This window comes from Cimex lectularius, unplaced genomic scaffold, assembly GCF_000648675.2.
Source record: "Cimex lectularius strain Harlan isolate CLEC.00 unplaced genomic scaffold, Clec_2.1 scaffold52, whole genome shotgun sequence".
Lineage (NCBI taxonomy): Eukaryota > Metazoa > Arthropoda > Insecta > Hemiptera > Cimicidae > Cimex > Cimex lectularius.
In genome coordinates this window covers 329,067-349,490 of record NW_019392742.1, presented here as the reverse complement: position 1 = coordinate 349,490, position 20,424 = coordinate 329,067, and the positions used below count along the sequence as shown (strand labels likewise).

Here is a 20,424-nt window from a genome sequence, read left to right as displayed (position 1 = left end):
TCCGACTTTATTTTCTCGGTTGACCATTTCCAAGTTCAATATTTTCGGGGTCTGAGACAAACATTTGCCTTGGACGTGACACAGGTTTTTGCCTAGTACTTCGACATGGAGAAATATGACTCAAATAACACACAAGACTTATAAAAATATAATAACCGTTTTTATTTAATTATTTATTTTTTGCCGTTAAGCCATAGCCACGGACACTTCTTGTTAGGTCGTAATAATTTTAACTTCTCTGGTTCCGGCTGTGGGACCGCTGAACCTCACCCGCGGAGAGTTAGAGTTAAAGTTAAACTTCCTAAACATTAATCAACACTGTTGTTGTATTTTTTCTTGTCAAATAATCTGACCACGTTTTAAAGATTAATTAAAAGAGAAAGTTATCTGTAATGTGGTTTGTACGTAATGTACTACGTATCAGGTTTAAAGAAATAAGATTGTTACTTTAAGGGATGATCCGAACGAGTCAAAATTAATCTTTTGATCAAGTTCTAGGGGGAAAGGAATCTCGTTTTATTCTCCTATGACATTACAAAATTGAACGAGTAGTTCAGCCGAAAAACGCTATAAAAACAAACGATATTAATTCTATGAAGTTGCCATAATCAAAGTTTTATTAAATGAAAAGTTAAAGGAACGAAAAAACATTGGAAATGAAATAAAACCATTTCTGAAAGCTTCATATTCGAATATAATAAAAATATTTAATTAAAAGTAAAATAAATCTCCGTAATAAAAACTATGTTAAGAATGTATATTGAACGTGGTCATAAGTCAGGTACTGTGAGATGGCGCCCAGTGGAGAAGACAGCAAACTGCTCAGAAAGGGGTGGCAACACGGACCCACCCTTCTGCTCATTGACATGCCGAATGTTTGCCACTTCTTTTTTATACATTGTTTTACCAAACCCGCAACGAGTTGTGGCAGGAAAATCCCGCAGTCTGCAATTTGCCGGGGGGGGAGGAATAAATCGTATGTTTTTTAAAGGTAATCTTTTTTTCTAAAGATTTAAAAAAAAGACAAAAGTTACAGTTTTATAAAAATTATAGGGTGAACAGTATACAAAAAATATTACAAATAAAACCTGTTTAAATATTTTAATGTTAATAATGGAAACATTATTCCACCAAATATCTTTAATAAAATCAAAAAACATTTCAATATTTTGTAAAGATGTAAAATAAAACACAAATATATCATGATGTTATATTAACGACATATTTACTATTGTAATTTTACATAAAATATCCCGGTAAGACAATATTGAAATAATGAAAACATCTGTTCTTTCGTAAGCTGTTGAAATATTTATCCCCTTCATCAGGAATTTGAAACAATAACCAATAATTTCATGGTTACCAAATGTAAACAATTGCTTACTCTATTTAAAGTTGTGTCTTTGATCATTATGAATTTATGAGGTTAGCTTAGCATATTTAGATTTCTTCCGATATGGTATACCGTTCTATTCTAAATTATTATTCAAACACCTCTTTTGTTCCATATTTAATTCGATTTGTGTAGAATGTTGAAACAAAAAATTTAAAATTCTGTTTTAAGCATTTAGTTTCCTTTACTATTGATTCAGTCATCCAGGAGGCTGAACGTACAATTTGACCCATTGTTGGGCCCTTTGCATTGGGTGTTGCGGACGAGCGGTCAACAGTTTGATATCAAAAGTAAATGTATAAGTACAAAAGTAAAGAAAGAGAAAGGGAGTGGAAGAAAAAGATAAGAAAAGTATATAAATACAAATAAATAAAATAAAAGAAGAAGAAAGAGAGATTGAAAAGAAGTAAACAGAGATTGTATTTTTACTTAGAAAGAGGGAAAAGACTAGATCAAAATAAGTTAACAATAAAGCAGAACGAGAGCGAGAGAAAAAAAAAGTAGTTAGAGGAAAAATGAGAAGTACGGAGCGAGAGATGGATAGATAGGTAGAGTGAGAGAGAGAGAGAGAGAGAGAGAGAGAGAGAGAGAGAGAGAGAGAGAAAGAGAGTGAGAGTGATAGAGTCAGAAAAAGGGAGTGACATAGATCTATCTAGAAAGAAAGAAAGAGATATAGAGAAGGAACGAGAGAGAGCAAGAAAGAAAGAGAAAGAGAGAGAAGATGTGAAGAGAGATAAGCTACAGAGTGAGAGATAGATAGTTACATAGATAGATAGGTAGGTAGTTAGAGCGAAAGAGAAATAAAAAGAAGATATCAAGAGAGATCAGAGGGAGAGATAGATAGAAAGATAGGTAGAGAGAAAGAAAGAAAATATTTGAAGAAGGAGAGAGAAAGAGAGCGATAGATAGAGATAGAGAGAAAGATAGATAGATAGAGAGAGAGAAAGAGATAGAGAGAGAGAAATTATGAAGAAAGATAAGAGAGAGAGTGAGATATAGATAGATAGATAGAAAGGTAGATAGATAGAGAGAGAGAGAGAGAGAGAGAGAGAGAGAGAGAGAGAGAGTGAGGGAGAGAGAGAGAAGTTATGAAGAAAGATAAGAGAGAGAGTGAGAGATAGATTGATAGAGAGAAAGGTAGATAGATAGATAGAGATGACATAGATAGAGATAGAGAGAGAGAGAGTAAGAGAGAGAGAGAGTAAGACAGAGAGAGAGAAAGAGAGAGAGTGAGAGAGAGTAAGAGAGAGAGAGTGAAAGAGAGAGAGGGAGAGAGAGAGTGTGTGTGTGAGAGAGAGAGAGAGAGAGAGAGAGGGAGAGAGAGAATGAAAAGTCAATAAATTAAAAAATTAAATAAATAAATAAAAAACAACTGTATTTGTACTTAGTAAAAAGAAAGAGAAAATGGAAAGAAGTACGATATGACGCAGAATGCTAGAGAACGAGTCGATTATACCACTATGTAAAATTGTGATCATGCGAATTAAAGATTTCTAACGTTGCTTTTAACGTTAAGCATTAACATACTTTTGGTAGATTTAGGGCCAAAAGGATGTTGGTATCACTCAGTATATCGAAGTGGTCCTAATTACATTATAATGTGGCACTCACCAATTGCGACAAGGTCATAAATTTTGTCATTTTGTGTACAAACTATATATTAACTGTATATATGAAGATACATTTCTCTCGGAATGTGATGAATTCATTTTAATAATCAATTTTTAAAATCATTAATCATTAATCAGATGTGTCAAATGCTGCGTCAAATATTGCTTAGTTTAAAGAAAGAAATTTTTAATTTGGAAGAATGAATTTTTTTTAGTTATAACTATTCAACGTCATTCATTGAGATGTTTGTAAATTTTAAGACAAACTGGTATACGAGTACAGTGTACCAACATGGAGGGTTTTCCCCATATTATGGATTAGATTATTCTTGCCTCCCTTTAGAAAGCCGTGTTGTTCATCAGAAATTATAAGTTGAGTAGAAAGGGGTTAAAAAAACGGATTGGACTAATTCACCAATTGAGCGTAGAATGGATGTTGGGCGGTAATTTATATTATTCGAATTGTCACATTTTTTTCCGGCAAACATCTACGCTCATAGCCCGCGCTACTCTCATTTTTGTCTTTTCCATCTTTGTAATTGCTCAGTATCCCGTACATAAGCGATTTTCGTTCCGCTGAAGTGACGGATACATCGAACTTGTAACTTCTCTTTTAATAAACGTCTCCTCTCACACGTGGTAAAGAGCCCTGATTCAATCAATATTATACCAGCACGCACACAATGGGTAAGAAAACCTATTCTATACTTAAACTAACCAGTTTGACAGCGGTACTCTATATTCCACCACAGATCCGTCCATCCAAACTAAACACTCAAGTAAATAAATAGAAATCCTTTTAAACGGCAACTAAAAACCATCTTCTCATTGGAACATCGTGTTGGCCGGGATTGGGCAACATCGTGTTGGGGGGTTCAGTCTTGTAATCCATGTAGAGAGACGTCGTTGTAGAACTCCTTCTATCTGATGAAGATCTATGAGCTCGAAATCCGGTCGTTGAAAACAACTTAGTGAGTAGGAACTCTCATGCAAATAAATACATTCTTACAGGTAGGGCCTTTCAAACCGTATGTAAAATTAAAAAATGTGTTGGCACCCAGGTATTGACATTACGCTGATGCCTTGCGCTCCTATCATACCACACTCATTCACTTTATTAATTGAATTATCTAGTTGAAACAAATTGTGACAAAAAAAATTAGGTTTTTATAATATCATTATTGTAAGAGAGGAAAGTGGTTTTTTTGCCCCAAAATCAAATTTTTATTTTCTTGCCTCGATTAGCTTCCTTTTCTTGTAAGGAGGTATGTAACCTAGTTATAAGATGGATAAATTTTTATTAATTAAAAAACCAGTGTACGTAAGAAATTGGTGAAATCGACAATGAGTGTTATTATTACGTTTATTATTAAGAGTGTGTATTTAGTGCCAGGGATTAAGCGATAACGCGATCGCTTGGACCGAGCCAGAGGTCGCCGAGGAGAACAGTGCGGTAAACACCTACGAGTGGGCAACTGATAGAGATTCTCCGGAAAACAGCTCGTCCGGATTTTTCTTCGTGGTTTTTTCCATTTTTGGAATTTCCACCGGGCGTCTTCCTCACCAGACCACGGCGACGAGCGAGGACAGTCCGTTCGTGGCTTCCTGAAAGGATATAGAGGCGGCCCCGACTCTCCGGAGATTTTATCTTTTTTTTGGAGCGGATTTCGGCAGGACTGGAACCCAGCAGGACTCGGCGGATGGTTGTGGCTGGATGAACGATTCCCAAGTAAAAATGTTGGTTTGAATTGAGGAATTTTTGTTTGTTTTAATTTTAATGATTTATTATTGTTAATTTAGGTTATTATGTTTTAATTTTTTTTAAGTTAGTCCAGATCTGGTTTATAGTTTATTTTATAGCTGATTAAGGAAACAAAGTACCTATTTTAATTTTACTCTGTTTAAGAATAATAAATCCCCTCCCCCCTTGTTAAGTGGATTTTTATTTATTTTTTTTCTCTCCCTCCTTATTAACCTACATTTTTTTTTTGGCTTCATTATTTTGCATGGCCAGGAACCTCGTAAATACATAAATAATCATTTAAGCAGAGGGAACTCGAATGCGATAAGGAGAAGTTTAGTTGCTGATCAGGAACCGCGGTGTTAAGCCAGGAACACACCCGATGCTACCCGACGCCTTGCCACGTTTTGGAAGCACACGTCGCGTACAGTCCACAGCGTTTATCACAATAATCACTATCACAATCGCAACGCATCTTTTGTTCTTAATGCACTATTTTGAGCAAAACCTTGTAATAAATTGTTAGTTAAATTTTATGAGCACAACCATCTAATAAATTGTTTGTTAAACTTAATTATTTTAAATAAAGTTACTCCTAATCATCATAATTAAACAATGTTTAAAAAAACCTTTGCATTTTTCATCTCGTTTAATTTGGTTTACATTAAAATAACATGTTGTAATTAATATAACGACAAAATTACTGTACTTAGTTTGAAATAAACTACAAAAATATGAGTGTCCTGTTCTGATGCTACCCGGCATTAAAAAATGGTGTAACTTTACGAGCAAAACTATGAAATAAATTGTTAATTAAATTTTATGAGCAAAACCGTGTAAAATGTTCCAATTTTAGTATATTACGCCAATAAATTGTTAGTTACATTCATTATATCAAAAAATCCTATTCCGGTGAATTGATTAATTTTCTACCAAATCATTAAAATTAATTTTTTAAATAAAAACTAATTAATTTTTAATCACAGTTAATTTGGTTTATATTAAAATAAGTATGTTGTAATTAATATAACGACAATAATACATGTAGTTTGAATAAAAATATGAGTCACCCGTTCTTTTGTCTTCGACTGTACTCGATGCGACCCGACGAAAATCTGGACAGTGGGGATCGCAGAGCGTCGGGTTGCGTCGCATGGCGTAGCATCGGGTAAGTGTATTTCTGGCTTTAGGCTGGCTTTATACCAGGCCCAAGCCTAGTGGCCTTGCCTGGAGTGACCGCCATGGAATAAAGTAAATCATATTTTTTAATAGAAAATATTGTACTACTTTCCTCTCATACATTTATTTATTTTTATCAAATTTATTTAGAGTATAAACAAGAATATACTTTTAGTTGGAGGAGTTCCCCATTACTCTGGAGGCATAACATGGGGTGGCGCCCCAACTCACCAATATTTCTTTGGTCTTTAATATTTCTTTTTTATTATTTTGTAAATTGTCCCTCCATTCTTACCCCCCCCCCCCACTCACGACGAGCTACCAGGATTATTTTGCTCTGACCCGAAATAATTTTGGGTTTAACAAAATTAGTGGGGTATCGTATATTCCGCCACACATCCGTCCGTTCACCCTTAACCTTTCATGCAAATAAATACTTTCTTACAGTTATATAGTTCTTATAGTTATTTCAAAGCGGATGGACATAAAAATTGGGAAAACATCGGAATATTGATATTACGCCGATGTCTCGTACAACAGATATTCATTGAACTAACAACTAGTTCTAACTAGTCTGACAGGTCGATGGGGTACTTTATATTTCGCCAAAGACAGTTCACACTATACATAACAAGATGTCACATTTTATCCACGTGCGAGAGGTTATATATAACCATATGAGTTTATCGATATTGGATATTCAAGGAGTTTATCTTTATAATCACTGTTGTGCTTTAATATTTTCGATCTATCGTTGAGTAGGCCCTCACAGAATCCTGCGCGGCGCTTGTCGTTCACATTCTTCTACACACAGATCTTTCACACAATATTCTTCTAACATATGATTCACATTCAAGTCCCGCCGCACAGGGGGCAACTAACAAGTCACATTTGTTAAGAATTTAGTAAATTCAACAGGAGAAAAAGACAAATTAAATAAATGCAAGCGTTATTTCAAAGTAAATCGACGTTTAGATAATTACGGAATCAATCTTATTATATACACTGAATAAGATAAAAAATGTTAGAAAGAAAGCTCTTTTAGTCGTATTACAATATTTCTCTAAAAGGATTATAATTTTATATTTATTTTTATAGCACAAGCCAATAGACTTTGATATCAGGATGGGTCGGATTTAAGGCATACTATAAAAAAGTTCATGCTTCCTTAAGAAAAATTGTTTTCCATCGATATGCTAATGGTACAAATAAAAAACAGCTATTGTATAAAATTTTCCCGAAGGGAGAACGATATAAAAATAAATAATGCCTCCTGTAAAACAATTTTATTCCACCCTTCTCCATCGTCGTACCAGGAATTCATTAATTTGGTGGAATTTAATTTTTTACAGAGGCAGGTCGGAGCCGGGCTCCGGATCGGATTAGATTTACGGTTATTGAGGCGGGAGTTAATCGACTGGGACGGAGGATTACCTTCCTGCTGGGCCCAAGCGATGAGGGAGTCCACCCGCGACTTGAGGCTGGAGGCGCAGTTGCCGAAGCGGCCGTTCACGTCCAGGCCGACAGTCTCGAAATTGGCTTTCACACCGCAAAGGAGGGCTGTCGCACAAGCCGACGACTCGCCGATCTGGGCGTCCAAATTGTACGTCTGTCAAAAAACAAAAAGACAATTCGATTTATATACAATATGTAGCAAATTTTTGTTAATTAAAAACAAAAACTGTTCTCAAGTCAGGTACATGGTACAATAGATCATTGTTATGATTAAATTCGTTTGAACATTGCGATTCTCGGTCAGGTAGATATAGATAGGGATAAAAGTGGTGGCTACAAGGCCTAAGAATACTCTGGGGTACTCAAGTACTCTGGGGGTGAATGTATGACGTCTGGAGAGTAAAAGTAATTTATTAGCGTGAAAGGAAGGGGTTGCTTATAACCCCGCCTCGAGGAATATCGAGTACTCTGGGGGAGTGAATGTGAGCAGACATCTATGTTTGTGGTGATGTATATATATGTATTTGACAACCTGAGGTACAAACGAGAGACTAGCATTCTAGAATATCAACGTAGTATATATCTGAAATCAGAGAGTCAGTAACCAGATCGAGACGCTCAAATGGCTGCAGTTTAAAACAAAATATGCGCGAAAGAAAAGAAAAAGAAGGAAAACACGCAGAGAGCCGGCGAAGACTTCAGCTGTTTGTCGGCCCATAAACTTCCCTCTTATATACAAGGCCTAATGCACCTCGAACTGAATAGATCACTTGTGCTTCCCTGTTTTTTATAACTCACTGCCAGCTTCAGGTTGTTAATCAGCCTCCATAGCTTTACCAGCGGCTCATTAGTGTAGAACTTGCTTGCGGTTTTTGTTGTCTTAGTTGCAAGAACCTGCATCTACATAGACCTTCCCAGAAACATACAATGTGTTCTGCGGTCTCCTTCTCTTCCTGGCAATATCTGCACAGTGTTTCTTCCTACTCTTCCTTCTTGTACTCCTATCCGGAGTACGTGCTTTCTTAAGAGGTAATGACCTTTCAGGAGTCTAACAAGAAACCTAGTTCGGTTGAGGGTGCCTTCTAGTAATTCTTTTTTAATTTTTGCAGATGGTCTTTCTATGAATTTCTTCGCGTGCCTCATACCTGTAGTATTGTTCCACCAGGTTTTGGAATCATTAAGGTTCCATTTTAAAACTATCCTCTTTTGTAGCAGAATGCTAAGCCACAGTAGAGTTCAGGACCCAGATAGTCCAGTCGGCCACACGTCAACCTTTTCGGTGCCTCTATGTCCCGAGTGCCCAGGGACCAATGCCAGTGTAACTGGCTTCTGTCTGGGCCTTCATGCATTTCCAAACATTCTTTGCCTTCTCCTTCGCATGACGATAGGACCTTAAGTGCTGAATGACTGTCAGAGAAATCGGCTATTATCTTACGGTAAAGTATTCCTAGCTTTCTAATTTCCCTGGCGCATTCCAGATTGGAAAGCTGTAGGATGTTTACCACGTCAGTTCGGTCTTAGGGTGCATTATGAAGACTCCAGCTCCCGTACCCTTATCGGTTTTGGTGCCGTCCTCCAAATGTAATAAAGGAATGTAAAAGAAAAGAAAAACTACGTTTTTAAGCGTCGTCGTTTCATCAAATTTATTGACATCCTCAAGGCAATTTTCAGCTAATCCTGTTTTAATTTTCGTAGAAACAAATCTAGTTAACAAACGCAAAAAATATGTATGAAATTAAAAAGTTAAATAGGATTTCGGTAATACCCTATAAGGTGAAGATGATAAAAGAAAACCAAATAATGAAGGGTTTATGTTCTCTAGGCAGTAGAGCCTTCTGGCTTTTTTTAATATATTCCTAGTTCCTTCGATTCATCCTTCTTTTAAAGAGTACAAGGTAATTGAAAAGGTCCTCAATATATTTGATTGCTCATGTCCTGGGCTTGAACAAAAATTATTGATCCGGTTCCTTTATGTTTTAGAGCCGTCTGAATGAATGATCAATTTTTTGTGCCCACACTACAACATAGGCAACAATGGCTAAATTCTAAAATCAATTTGATAAATTCAACCAGCTAAAATAAGGAGACTAAAATGTTTTTGTAATATTCCACATTCTTCTGGAACTCTTGCACAACTTGAAAATCTATCCAGGTCTGTGTATAATGGAATATATTAAACACTTAATTTAATTAAATTAAAAATCAAGGTCCTTATTGTTTTTTATCACAGGAGTTTCAAAATTCTGCCATTTAAAGTGGTGAGTTTTAAATGGCCAAACTGTTGACCTCAACAAGAAATTTCACTATAATAATACTGTCAGCAAATTAATTAATTTTATTAGTAAGTGTTAGGAAGATAGTCTAATTTTGAGTTGTAAAAATCAAAATCCTATGTACCTATGCTGAGTTTGGTTTTGGAATTTGATATGTATTTTACATAATTACAATCCTGCATCAATAATGAAGACATATTGACGGGAATCTAGGAAGTGTTTTATGTCCTAGCACTGTAGCCTTCTGGTTTATTGTACTTTTCTTAGTACCTTAGTTCATTTTAATTGACTCGAACCTTCCATTAAGAATTACTAGGCCATTGAGTGCTACAATTCCTTTCCCTGCATTAGTTTATGTGAGTGGCTGTTTCTTCCTCCTCATTGCATCGCCTACAAATGCAGTCATCATTGAATACACCCATCTTATATACATGTTTTCTCTGATGGCAGTGACCAGTAAATAGCCCTATTCCTTCTTTGTAGCCCTCTTTAACTGTAGCAATGAGTATGCCAGTTTTGATGAGAGTTCTTTTAACATAAGCTTATTACATATACCTCTAGGGTTTATCCATTTCTCCTTTTTTCTTTTTTTTATCCATTCTGAGATGGAGGATTCTATGTTTATTTTTGTCATATCAAGTTAGATTCGGGCTTATATATGGTCTTGCAGTCCTCCTCTGGGCAATGTTTCTGCTTTTTCGTATTTTTGGATTGTTGCGTTTTCCCTGGATTTGGATTTTGTATATTTTTTTTATGGATAGCAAGAAGTAGAGGAGTTCTCTATGTACTGCAGCTTTTTACCTTATTGTACTCCTTCCAGACTCCATTTATTTAGGATGCATTTACTTGTCATATTTCGAGATAATTTTTTTACCAGTCTTTTAAGATTTTCTAAGGCATTGATGGCATGTATTTCAGTGTAAAAGATAAGGTTTTTAATGAGTTTATATATATATATATATATATATATATATATATATATATTACGCAGGGCGGGTGACCAGGACCCGAGGGGTTAAAAGCCTAGGTGGCCCGTACCCCATCCCTAAAAGGTCCGGGACCTGGTCGGCTCACGAGTCCTGCATAAACCTTTTGGACCTATTCACAAACCCAAAGATTTTGGACCATTTTATCTTGGGGAGTGTTTTGGTATGTCCTCTCCTTCGAAAGTTTCAAATCTTTCCCTAGCATACCTATCGCATTCTGCAAGGTAGTGTCGAGCCGTTTCTTCCTTTGTTTCACAGAAGCGGCAAAAGGGGTCTGGTAGAATACCCATTATGAAGAGGTGTCTTCTCAAGGGGCAATGGCCCGTTAGGATACCTATCAGCCTCCTTATTCCCCTCCTAGAGTTAGAGAGTAACCATTTCGTTTCTTTTGGTTTGATTTCCTTCAGAAACTCCTTCGATTGCCTGTGTCCGGGGGATTTTAATGAGTTTGATTGATCATATCTTGAACTTGGACAGAAAATTCCTGATCCAGTTCGTCCATTTGTTTTGGAGCCATCTTCCGTTGTATCTGATATCCTCTTGAATTTTTCTTCTCCTTTGTAGTATGTTGACACTGTAGGATGTTGTAAAGAGTTTTTGCCGGATTATGTGGTCAGTCGCCATTTCTAAGAAAGAGTGTCTGACTATTGATTATTGTTGTGTAGCCGATGTGTTTAGTTCCCACCCAGTTTGATATTTCTGGAGCCTAAATGACTATTTCCCCGCTTCTCCTTGTATAAATATCTCCTATCGAGGTACGTTTAACAGAGTTTCTAGTCCAATTATTACCCAATTAAGCGGGTTGTTTTCATTGCCCTTGTGATACATAGGTTTGTACACTTTGTACGAGTAGGTTGTTTTTGTTGAGCTTTGGTACACCAGATTAGCGATACCTACGTTACTCGGGGTCTTAAATACCCTATATGAAAATTACAGAATTTATTACGTATTCAATTTCTTTTTCAAAAATTAAAGAAGTTAATAATTACAATTTTGTTTTTCTTATTCTTGATTTTGAGAAATAGGGGTCATCATCGTTTACACAACGTGTGTATTACAATTTATTAATCAATTAATTAGGTAAAAAGTCAATGGAACGAGTGGGATTCGAACCCACGATCTTCGGCTAGATACGCCTGCTCTACCACTTGAGCTACCGTGAACTCGATCCACTCGGACATTAAGTTAACTTAACACTAACACTAACTTTTTTATCTCACCTTAATTAATTGTAAAATATTAATTGGTCAAGCGGACCACGAAATTAGTGAATTTATTACACAATTATAACAGGTTTAACAAAATGCATTATTATATCTATTAGGTTTTGTGATCCGATTATTCAAATAAATTCTTTTCAATTAATTAATCTTTAATTAAGGTTTTGGTTGAGATAAGAATGTCTGTGTCACGAGCGGGATTCGAACCCACGATCTTCGGCTAGATACGCCGCTACACTACCACTTGAGCTATCGTGACTTCGATCCACTCGGACACCAACTTCCCACCTCAACCGAAGAGAACAGCGGTGTATTTAGCCGCAGATCGTGGGTTCGAATCCCCCTCGTGACACTGACTTTTTTGTTTCAACCAAAACCTTAATTAAAGATTAATTAATTGAAAAAAATTCAATATTTCCTTGTTCACAATATAGAAAAAACTCAAATTACTTTTTTGTAACAAAACATTTCTTGAAATTAAATCATTTATTACATTTTAAAATTTGAATTGTTTTAAGTATTAAACTACAAAACATAACTATGATTCATTAATGTAGTTGTGTTTTGTATTTCTTCAATGAAAAATTTATCATCATTTATTTTACAGGTTTGTTAATTATTAAAATTTCGATAGGTATTCATTTTATTCGAATAACTAAATATAAATTTATAATCTTTAATATCCGTAATATTATGAGGACGGTAGGGGAGGGTGAAGGAAATAAACCAGCAATGTGATGGAGAGATTGGGGGGACGTGAGAATAATATTCCCAAAATTATTTTAAGAACTATCTCACACTCTCCCTCGGCTTTCTGTCAGACGAAATAAGGAATCTTTCCAGGAACAAAGCAGAAAACAGGAGAGTCGGAAGGATGATAAGGAAAAAGAGTCGGAACGAATTGAGATCGTAGAAGGGCCATTACGCTCTATCCCTATTTCATCCTGTCTAACTTCTTATTCTTTTTTTCCTGTATTACAAAAATTTATCATTTAGCCGTTCAATTCATACACCCGACTCTAGAATATATTTTCATAAATATTTTTTGTATATTAAAATTTTCCTTTTTTGGATACTTGTATATAAATTGATTTTTCTTGAAGGACGAAATTCATCTGAATGTAATGACATAGCCGGCATAAATTACTGAAAACAGTAATGCTGGAAACTGCCAACGGAAGTAAACATTTATAACGCGGGACTTACATTGGTGTTTGTAGGAACGGCCGCTAATGGTCATGATACGAAACGGTTGGCAAACATCCTCAGTTCATATGTCACCGCTGACAGCAGTGATGACCACGCGCTTCGGGAAAACAATTGCTCTCCCAATCCGATGTTTTCCTCCATTTCCAACGAATCTTATTTGAAAATCCCTGCACTCTGATTCCGAGAAGATTCTATCTTTTCGCTGCTTTATGATTAATGATCTGCTTCTTTTGTCAAGAGATCTGGTTGAAATATAAAAAAATATTTTTGAATAAATTAAAAAACATTCTTTGAAAAACAAGTACTTAACTGTACTAATTATTTTTATATTAAAATAAGTCATTTATTTGTAGAACTTCAAGGCAAACAAATAATCATAAAAAACCGGCAGATTTAAGCATACTCTTCAACAAAAAACCGCACTAATTTTGGATGGAATACTGCACGGAGAAGTAGTTGATAATCAATATTAAGAAAACCAAAGTTGAAGTATTCCGCCAATCCCTTAAATGCAGAAAAGTTAAAAACCTATATTATCGGAAAGGCAAAGCACTAGAATATTTATGTTTGCCTAGGAACACCTTTCAATTTCAATCAAAATTTTAATAAAGATGTGTGTGGTGTTTAGACAATGATTATTCGGATTTTGGTGAGATGGCGTAGGTTTTAGAAAAACATGTTCTTTATCGTGCCAACGTTTCGATCTTTATCGACATAATCTTCAGGGCCTGGGATTTATAAGCATTGTTTAAATTTTACAAATATCACAGCCCGCATGTATTTGTAAAATTTAAACAACGTTTATAAATCCCAGGCCCTGAAGATAGTCTCGATAAAGATCGAAACGTTGGCAAGATAAAGAAATTTTTTTCTAAAACCTACGTCAAACCAGACCGCATCTCACGACCTCCAAATAATCATTAATAAAATATTTTAATCAAAACCGAAATGATCATAAATTTGCGACATTTCTAATAAATTTACAGATTTTTTCTCAGTATTATTTTGTTTTAATTTTTGTAGGAGCGATATCGAGATTTTTCAGTTTACGCAATGAATTTTTCAAAATAAATCGTGCATTTTTTATAATAATTAATCAAATATTTTAATCAAAACCGAAATGATCGTAAATTTGTGCCAATTCTAATAAATTTATAATTTTTTTTTTCAGTATTATTTTGTTTTAATTTTTAGGAGGGATATCGTAATTTTTCCGTTTACACATTGAATTTTTAAAATAAATAGTGCATTTTTATAATAATTAATAAAATATTTTAATCAAAACCGAAATGGTCGTAAATTTAGCCATTTATACTAAATTTACAGAGTTTTTCTCAGCATTATTTTATTTTGATTTGTTAGGAGGGATATCGTGACTTTTCAGTTTACATAATGAATTTTTTAAAATAAATAGTACATTTTTTATAATAATTAATAAAATAATTTAATAAAGATACTAATCATGTTATTAAAAGGAGTAATCAAGTCCTAGAAAAAGTTAAAGAAAATCTCATTAAGTATGGATTTGTCTATGGAGGGCAAAATTAAGCATTTTTCACTTATTGTTGCGCCTAGGTTTCTATTGCCCTCAGAAATCTGGGCTATTTAATTTGAGATCCAGAAACGATATCCAATGTTGAACTGAAATTAAAAGAACAAAAATTTCCATTTAATGAACTACCCCCAACTATCATCACGGTTGAAATTAGTTTTAAATCTATTAGACTTTTGGCATTAGAACGGTTGCCTCGTAGATTAAGGAGAGCCATAAGAGAGCTGGTTTAGAAAAAACTACGATTTTGCAGTACAGCTCTCTAGAAAACTAAGAAAGGCCAAGACGTCAAGAATACAGAATCCTTCATCAAAGAACCGATCCAAAAAAGACAAAAGCGGATAAATTCTATGAGCGATAGGCATAGTCAACATAGATTATAGCAACCCTCGCTTGCCCAGAGGAGGACTCCAATACCATATATAAACCCGAAACTTACTTGATATGACAAAAACAAACATAGAATCCTCCATCTCAGAGTGGATAAAAAAATACAAAAGGATATAGATAAATGGATAAACCCTAGATGTATATGCAGTAAACTTACGTTAAAAGTATCCTCATCCAAACTGGCATACTCACTGCTACAGTGAGAGAGGGCCAAACTCAGAGAAGTGATAGGAATATTTACGAGCCAGTCTGCGAAAACATCAACCTAATATGGGCATATATAATGTAGATCCCATTTGTAGATTTTGCAATGAGGAGGAAGAAATAGCCATCCATGTCATCTTCGGATGCGAAGCGACCGCTCGATGAAGTCATAACCTGGGATACAAAGAAAACCCAGCGAAAGGAATTGCAGCAGCGACAGTCAATGGTGTAGAATTTCTTGTAATTTGTTTACTCAGTGGAGTAGACATTGACCTGCCAAATAATATTGGGATACGAAAACAAAAAATATTCCTGTATTCAGATTTTTCAGAATTTTTTTTTGACTTCATTTATTTATATCTACAACTGTACATGTATTATATACAACCAGCAGATTGGATTTCAGATTATGTGTTTGGCATTATGGGCGTTATAGAGAAAGCTACTCATTGGCAGCCGCTCTGGATTAATGAAATGATATTAATCATTTAAAAGGTCTCTTATCCATATTCTTTTCAGACGTTTACGTGGTAATTGTGGTGAATGGAGTAATCGTATTTGTGTGTTGGTGTGATTTTGTAATTTACTATGAAAACGTCTGTAATATGTTTTGATGGATGAAAAAACTGTTGGGATTTGAAGATCTCTGTGAAGTGTATTATTGTTTACATAAAAAGGGGCAGAAACAATTAGTCTTACAATTTTGGATTGAAAACTTTGTAATCTTTGAATATTGGAATACTTCGCGGATCCATATACTTGGCACCCGTACATCCAAATAGGTTTGAGTAAGTATGTGTATGTCGAAAGTTTTGATTTTAATGGTAATTTGATTGTCGGTTGAGTAGGTAATGAAGAATTTTAAATCGTTTGTTCAGTGTCTGTTTTTTTATAAGTGTATGTGGATTCCAAGTTAGTCTTCTATCAAATGTAAGTCCTAAATAGTTAACTTTGATTGAGGAACAGGTTCATTGTATAAGCATATGCAAGGACAAGTCTCACGACGGAGTGTAAAGGTGATGTGTTGTGACTTTGAAGGATTAAACTTTATTTTCCAAGATTGCTCCATTTTTCAATTGTTGATATGTGGTTTTGGAACATGAGTGAAGCTTGTGTAGAAGAGAGATGGATTGTTAATATGGCGGTGTCATCTGCGTATGTGGCGGTGAGTGTATTCTCATTTGTGGGCATATCAGAAGTAAAAATTGTGTACAACAGCGGAGCGAGTATTGACCCTTGTGGCACACCTGCATGCACTTCTTCCATCCCAGAAGTCTCCGTATCCTGGTGTACTGCAAAAAATCTCTCTTTAAGGTATGATTGTATAATCAGATAATAGACCTGGGGTAAAAATAATTTTAATTTGTATAATAATCCCTCATGCCATACTTTGTCGAAGGCCTGAGAAACATCTAGAAACCCTCCAGTCGCGTACAGTTTCTGCTCGAGACATGAAGTAATGAAATCAGTCACTCTGTGAAGTTGATTAGTGGTGGAGTGATGGTTCGAAAGCCAAATTGATGGTCTGGTAAGATGTTGTTCGAAGTAGCAATAGAGATAATTCTTTTGTAAATTAATTTTTCGAATAATTTAGAAGGAACGGGTAACAAACTAATAGGACGATAAGATGATGGGGAGCTTAAATTTTTATGGGGCTTTGGGATCATTTTAATGTAAGAAAGTTTCCATTGTATGGGGAAGTGTGTAGTCCTCAAAATTGCGTTAAATAAAGAAGTCAAAAAGACGACTGCTTTTTTGGGAAGTTCTTGAAGAACTTCAGCTGTTATCAAATCATGACCAGGTGATTTTTTTGTAGGAAGCTGTCGTATTTCTTGTGATACTTGTTTTGGAGTTATTGGTTTAGGTGGCAGATCTAGGGGCATAGGTGTCACAAGTGAATCTGATATAAATTTATCGTGTTCAGTATTCATTATGTTATGAGGTTTGAATACCTCGGAGAGATGTTTCGCAAATGTTTTGGACTTTTCTTTATCGGAAACGATCCAAGTTCCACTGTCGGCTGCTTTCCCCTCAAAGAATCCGACTCCTCATGTAAAAAGTCTTTCTATCCTGACTTCCTCCACCACCTCTTCAAAATCCAACGTACGTAAACATAAAACAGCAATATCTCACTGGCAATCTCAACACGACAGACAAGAATGGCACATCTACAAGGAAAACAAACACTTTGAGTACAAATACTTTGATTGAATCTAAAATTTCTAGCATTGTATAAATGCATTTTTTACCTAAGAATTTCTAGCATTGAATAAATCTATTTTTTTAATCTAAAATTTTCTACCATTGTATAAATTAATTTTTTTTATTCTAAAATTTTCTAGCATTGTATAAATTCTTTTTTTACCTAAAATTTTCTAGCATTGTATAAATTCATTTTTTTACCTAAATTTGCTAGCATAGTATAAATTCATTTTTTACCTAAGAATTTCTAGCATTGAATAAATCTATTTTTTTAATCTAAAATTTTCTACCATTGTACAAATTAATTTTTTTTATTCTAAAATTTTCTAGCATTGTATAAATTCATTTTTTTACCTACAATTTCTAGCATTGTATAAATTCATTTTTTTACCTAAGAATTTCTAGCATTGTATAAATCTATTTTTTTTAATCTAAAATTTTCTACCATTGTATAAATTAATTTTTTTTATTCTAAAATTTTCTAGCATTGTATAAATTCTTTTTTTTACCTAAAATTTTCTAGCATTGTATAAATTCATTTTTTTACCTAAAATTTTCTAGCATTGTATAAGTTCATTTTTTTACCTAAAATTTTCTAGCATTGTATAAATTCTTTTTTTTTACCTATACTTTTCTAGCATTGTATAAAGTGATATATATATTTTTAATCTAAAATTTTGCTGCATTGTATAAATTTTTTTTTCCACATCCTACATATATTTGTAAAGTTTAAACAATGTTTATAAATTCCAGGCCCTGAAGATGATTTCAATAAAGATCGAAACGTTGGCATGATGAAGAAAGCGTTTTTCTAAAACCTACCTCACACCAGATCGCATCTCACTATCTCCGAATAATCTTTGAATTTTAATTACATTCCTTCTTGTTTTTTTAATGGTAATTTTTTAGTTACAGAAAATTGTGATACACTTTAGTGGAGATATCATTTCAAAGCTTAATTTACCATTGTTTAAATTATTTCATTATAAGTATTATCAGTTATGTTTTTCTATTTAGTTATAACCATCAGGGAAATGATTAAATTCTTCTAATTTTGATGCTTACTTTATGTAGAGACGAAGAATAATGGAAAAAAATGTAACAGAAATTATTTCAAGCGATAACGTAAAGCTAAGTTAAATGGAAGTAGCCTGAACAAAAATTTAGTAAATAAATAAAATGATTATAAACAAAATGTGCAAATGCATTCCGCATGAGAAAACTGATAAGGCTGAGGACAAAAATGTCTTAAAAATCTTACATATATAATAGTTGAAAAAAATAGTTTACCAAATGTTATTATATTTGTAAAACATTATGTACTTATAATTATTAATATAATTTTATATGAATTTTATTACTATTGATTTTTATAAATATCAGGGTAATGAAGCAAGAAACAACGGAGAATCAAGTACAAATATAAATAATATAAATGTGCATAGAATTTTACTTTTTAAATTAATTTATTTCTAATAGTGCTTGATGTGGGAATTAAATTGATAGACCCCCCGACTAGACAGTCTAGTGACGGTGACACCCCACTTAACCAGAAGATTTATTGTGCGTTATCGACGCAGATAAATTGCTCACAGATCGGTTAGAGCAAAAATAATAAGAATTATATAACTATTTAGTTATCATCGGCATAAAACACGCTCATACCTGACGAATGTCGTAATATAAAATTTACCTTTTAATTATTTTTGTTATTATTTTTTAATAAAAGAATTATAAACATATAAGAAATTTTATTTAATTCAAAAGATAATCTAAAAAACATAGCACTTGTGCAGAATTGAACTTGTTTCTGACACACCCGCGGCAAGTGGGAGGGGTTTCTATTTACACTTTTAGCAGTCCGGGTCAGACTTCGGACTTATCCGCTCCGCCGACAAAGTTAGGCTCCAGGGGCTATCGACAACGAAGTCATTTCAGCCCACTTCGCATGCATGTCAATTGGGTACTCAATGTTCCGCCATCTTGTACTACATATTCACGTTTATAAATATTTACTGACGAAAGAGTAAAATCATAAAAAATGTCTAACCCAATTTTTCCATTTAAACAAATTACAACAAACCTACGGTTTGGATATCAGGGCGTGAAATGATTTTAGCCGTTAAAACGCCCTTAAAAAAAATAATAACTGCATTACACTATATGTCAATAAATGTATATACCTATAAAAAGAAATATGTAAATCTAAAAATCAGAACAAGGCAGTCAATGATTTGCTGCAATGATCATTATTCTCTTCTGGTGGCAATCCTTCCTACAGGGCCCTTATATGGAGCCAAGACGCAAAGTAGGACACTTGAAGCAACCTCTCACTTCATGTAGTTGTTCTTCTAAGTTTTAAATCGTCCGGGAGCCACGCAGTGTTGGGCAAAAATTAGTCATGTCTAATGATTAATGATTGATCACTCATACTGTTAGTCATGATCGGTAGTAATTGACTAATTTAGTCATTAATCGCCATATGTGATTGGTGACTAAATTAGTCATGACTAGTAATTAAATACGAGGCATGACTAATTTAGTCACAATATAGTTAGTCATGACTAAATTTCGATAAATCATGTTCAAATGGGTGCTCATAAAATGAAAAATACACTTCGTCACTTTAAAAAAAATTTCTAACAGAAATTTATTTCATCAAAACGAAAATCCTTCAACACCTTATTTAACAAAAATCAATCTTCCAATTATATGTAAAACTCCATCGTTATGAAAAGCCAAAAAATAATGATTATGACAATAATAATAAAATAAAATAATCCTATAACAAGCTACGCTTTGAAAAGTAAATATGTTTACATAACCGAGCAATGTAAAAAATATTTCTTTGAATTAAAATTTATTCCACTTAAAAGGAGAGGTTTCTTCATTATTTGGAAAATAACCATCTAGGGGTCTTGATTGCAATAAAATAGACATGTCGAATAATTATGTAACTTTGGTTTTCGTTTATGATAACAATTTTTGAAGGTTGGCCATGAGCACGACT

General features: G+C 34.1%; 1 protein-coding gene across 1 annotated transcript in view; it reads right to left on the bottom strand.

Annotated features, from left to right (window-relative positions):
- The window catches only part of LOC106664896 (alkaline phosphatase-like), a 445,922-nt gene that overhangs the window by 169,209 nt on the left and 256,289 nt on the right, over positions 1–20,424 (bottom strand). Inside the window, exon 3 of the mRNA XM_014390962.2 lies at positions 7,358–7,532. Coding sequence (XP_014246448.1) covers positions 7,358–7,532 — 175 coding nt within the window. The remainder of the gene's footprint in view (positions 1–7,357; positions 7,533–20,424) is intronic.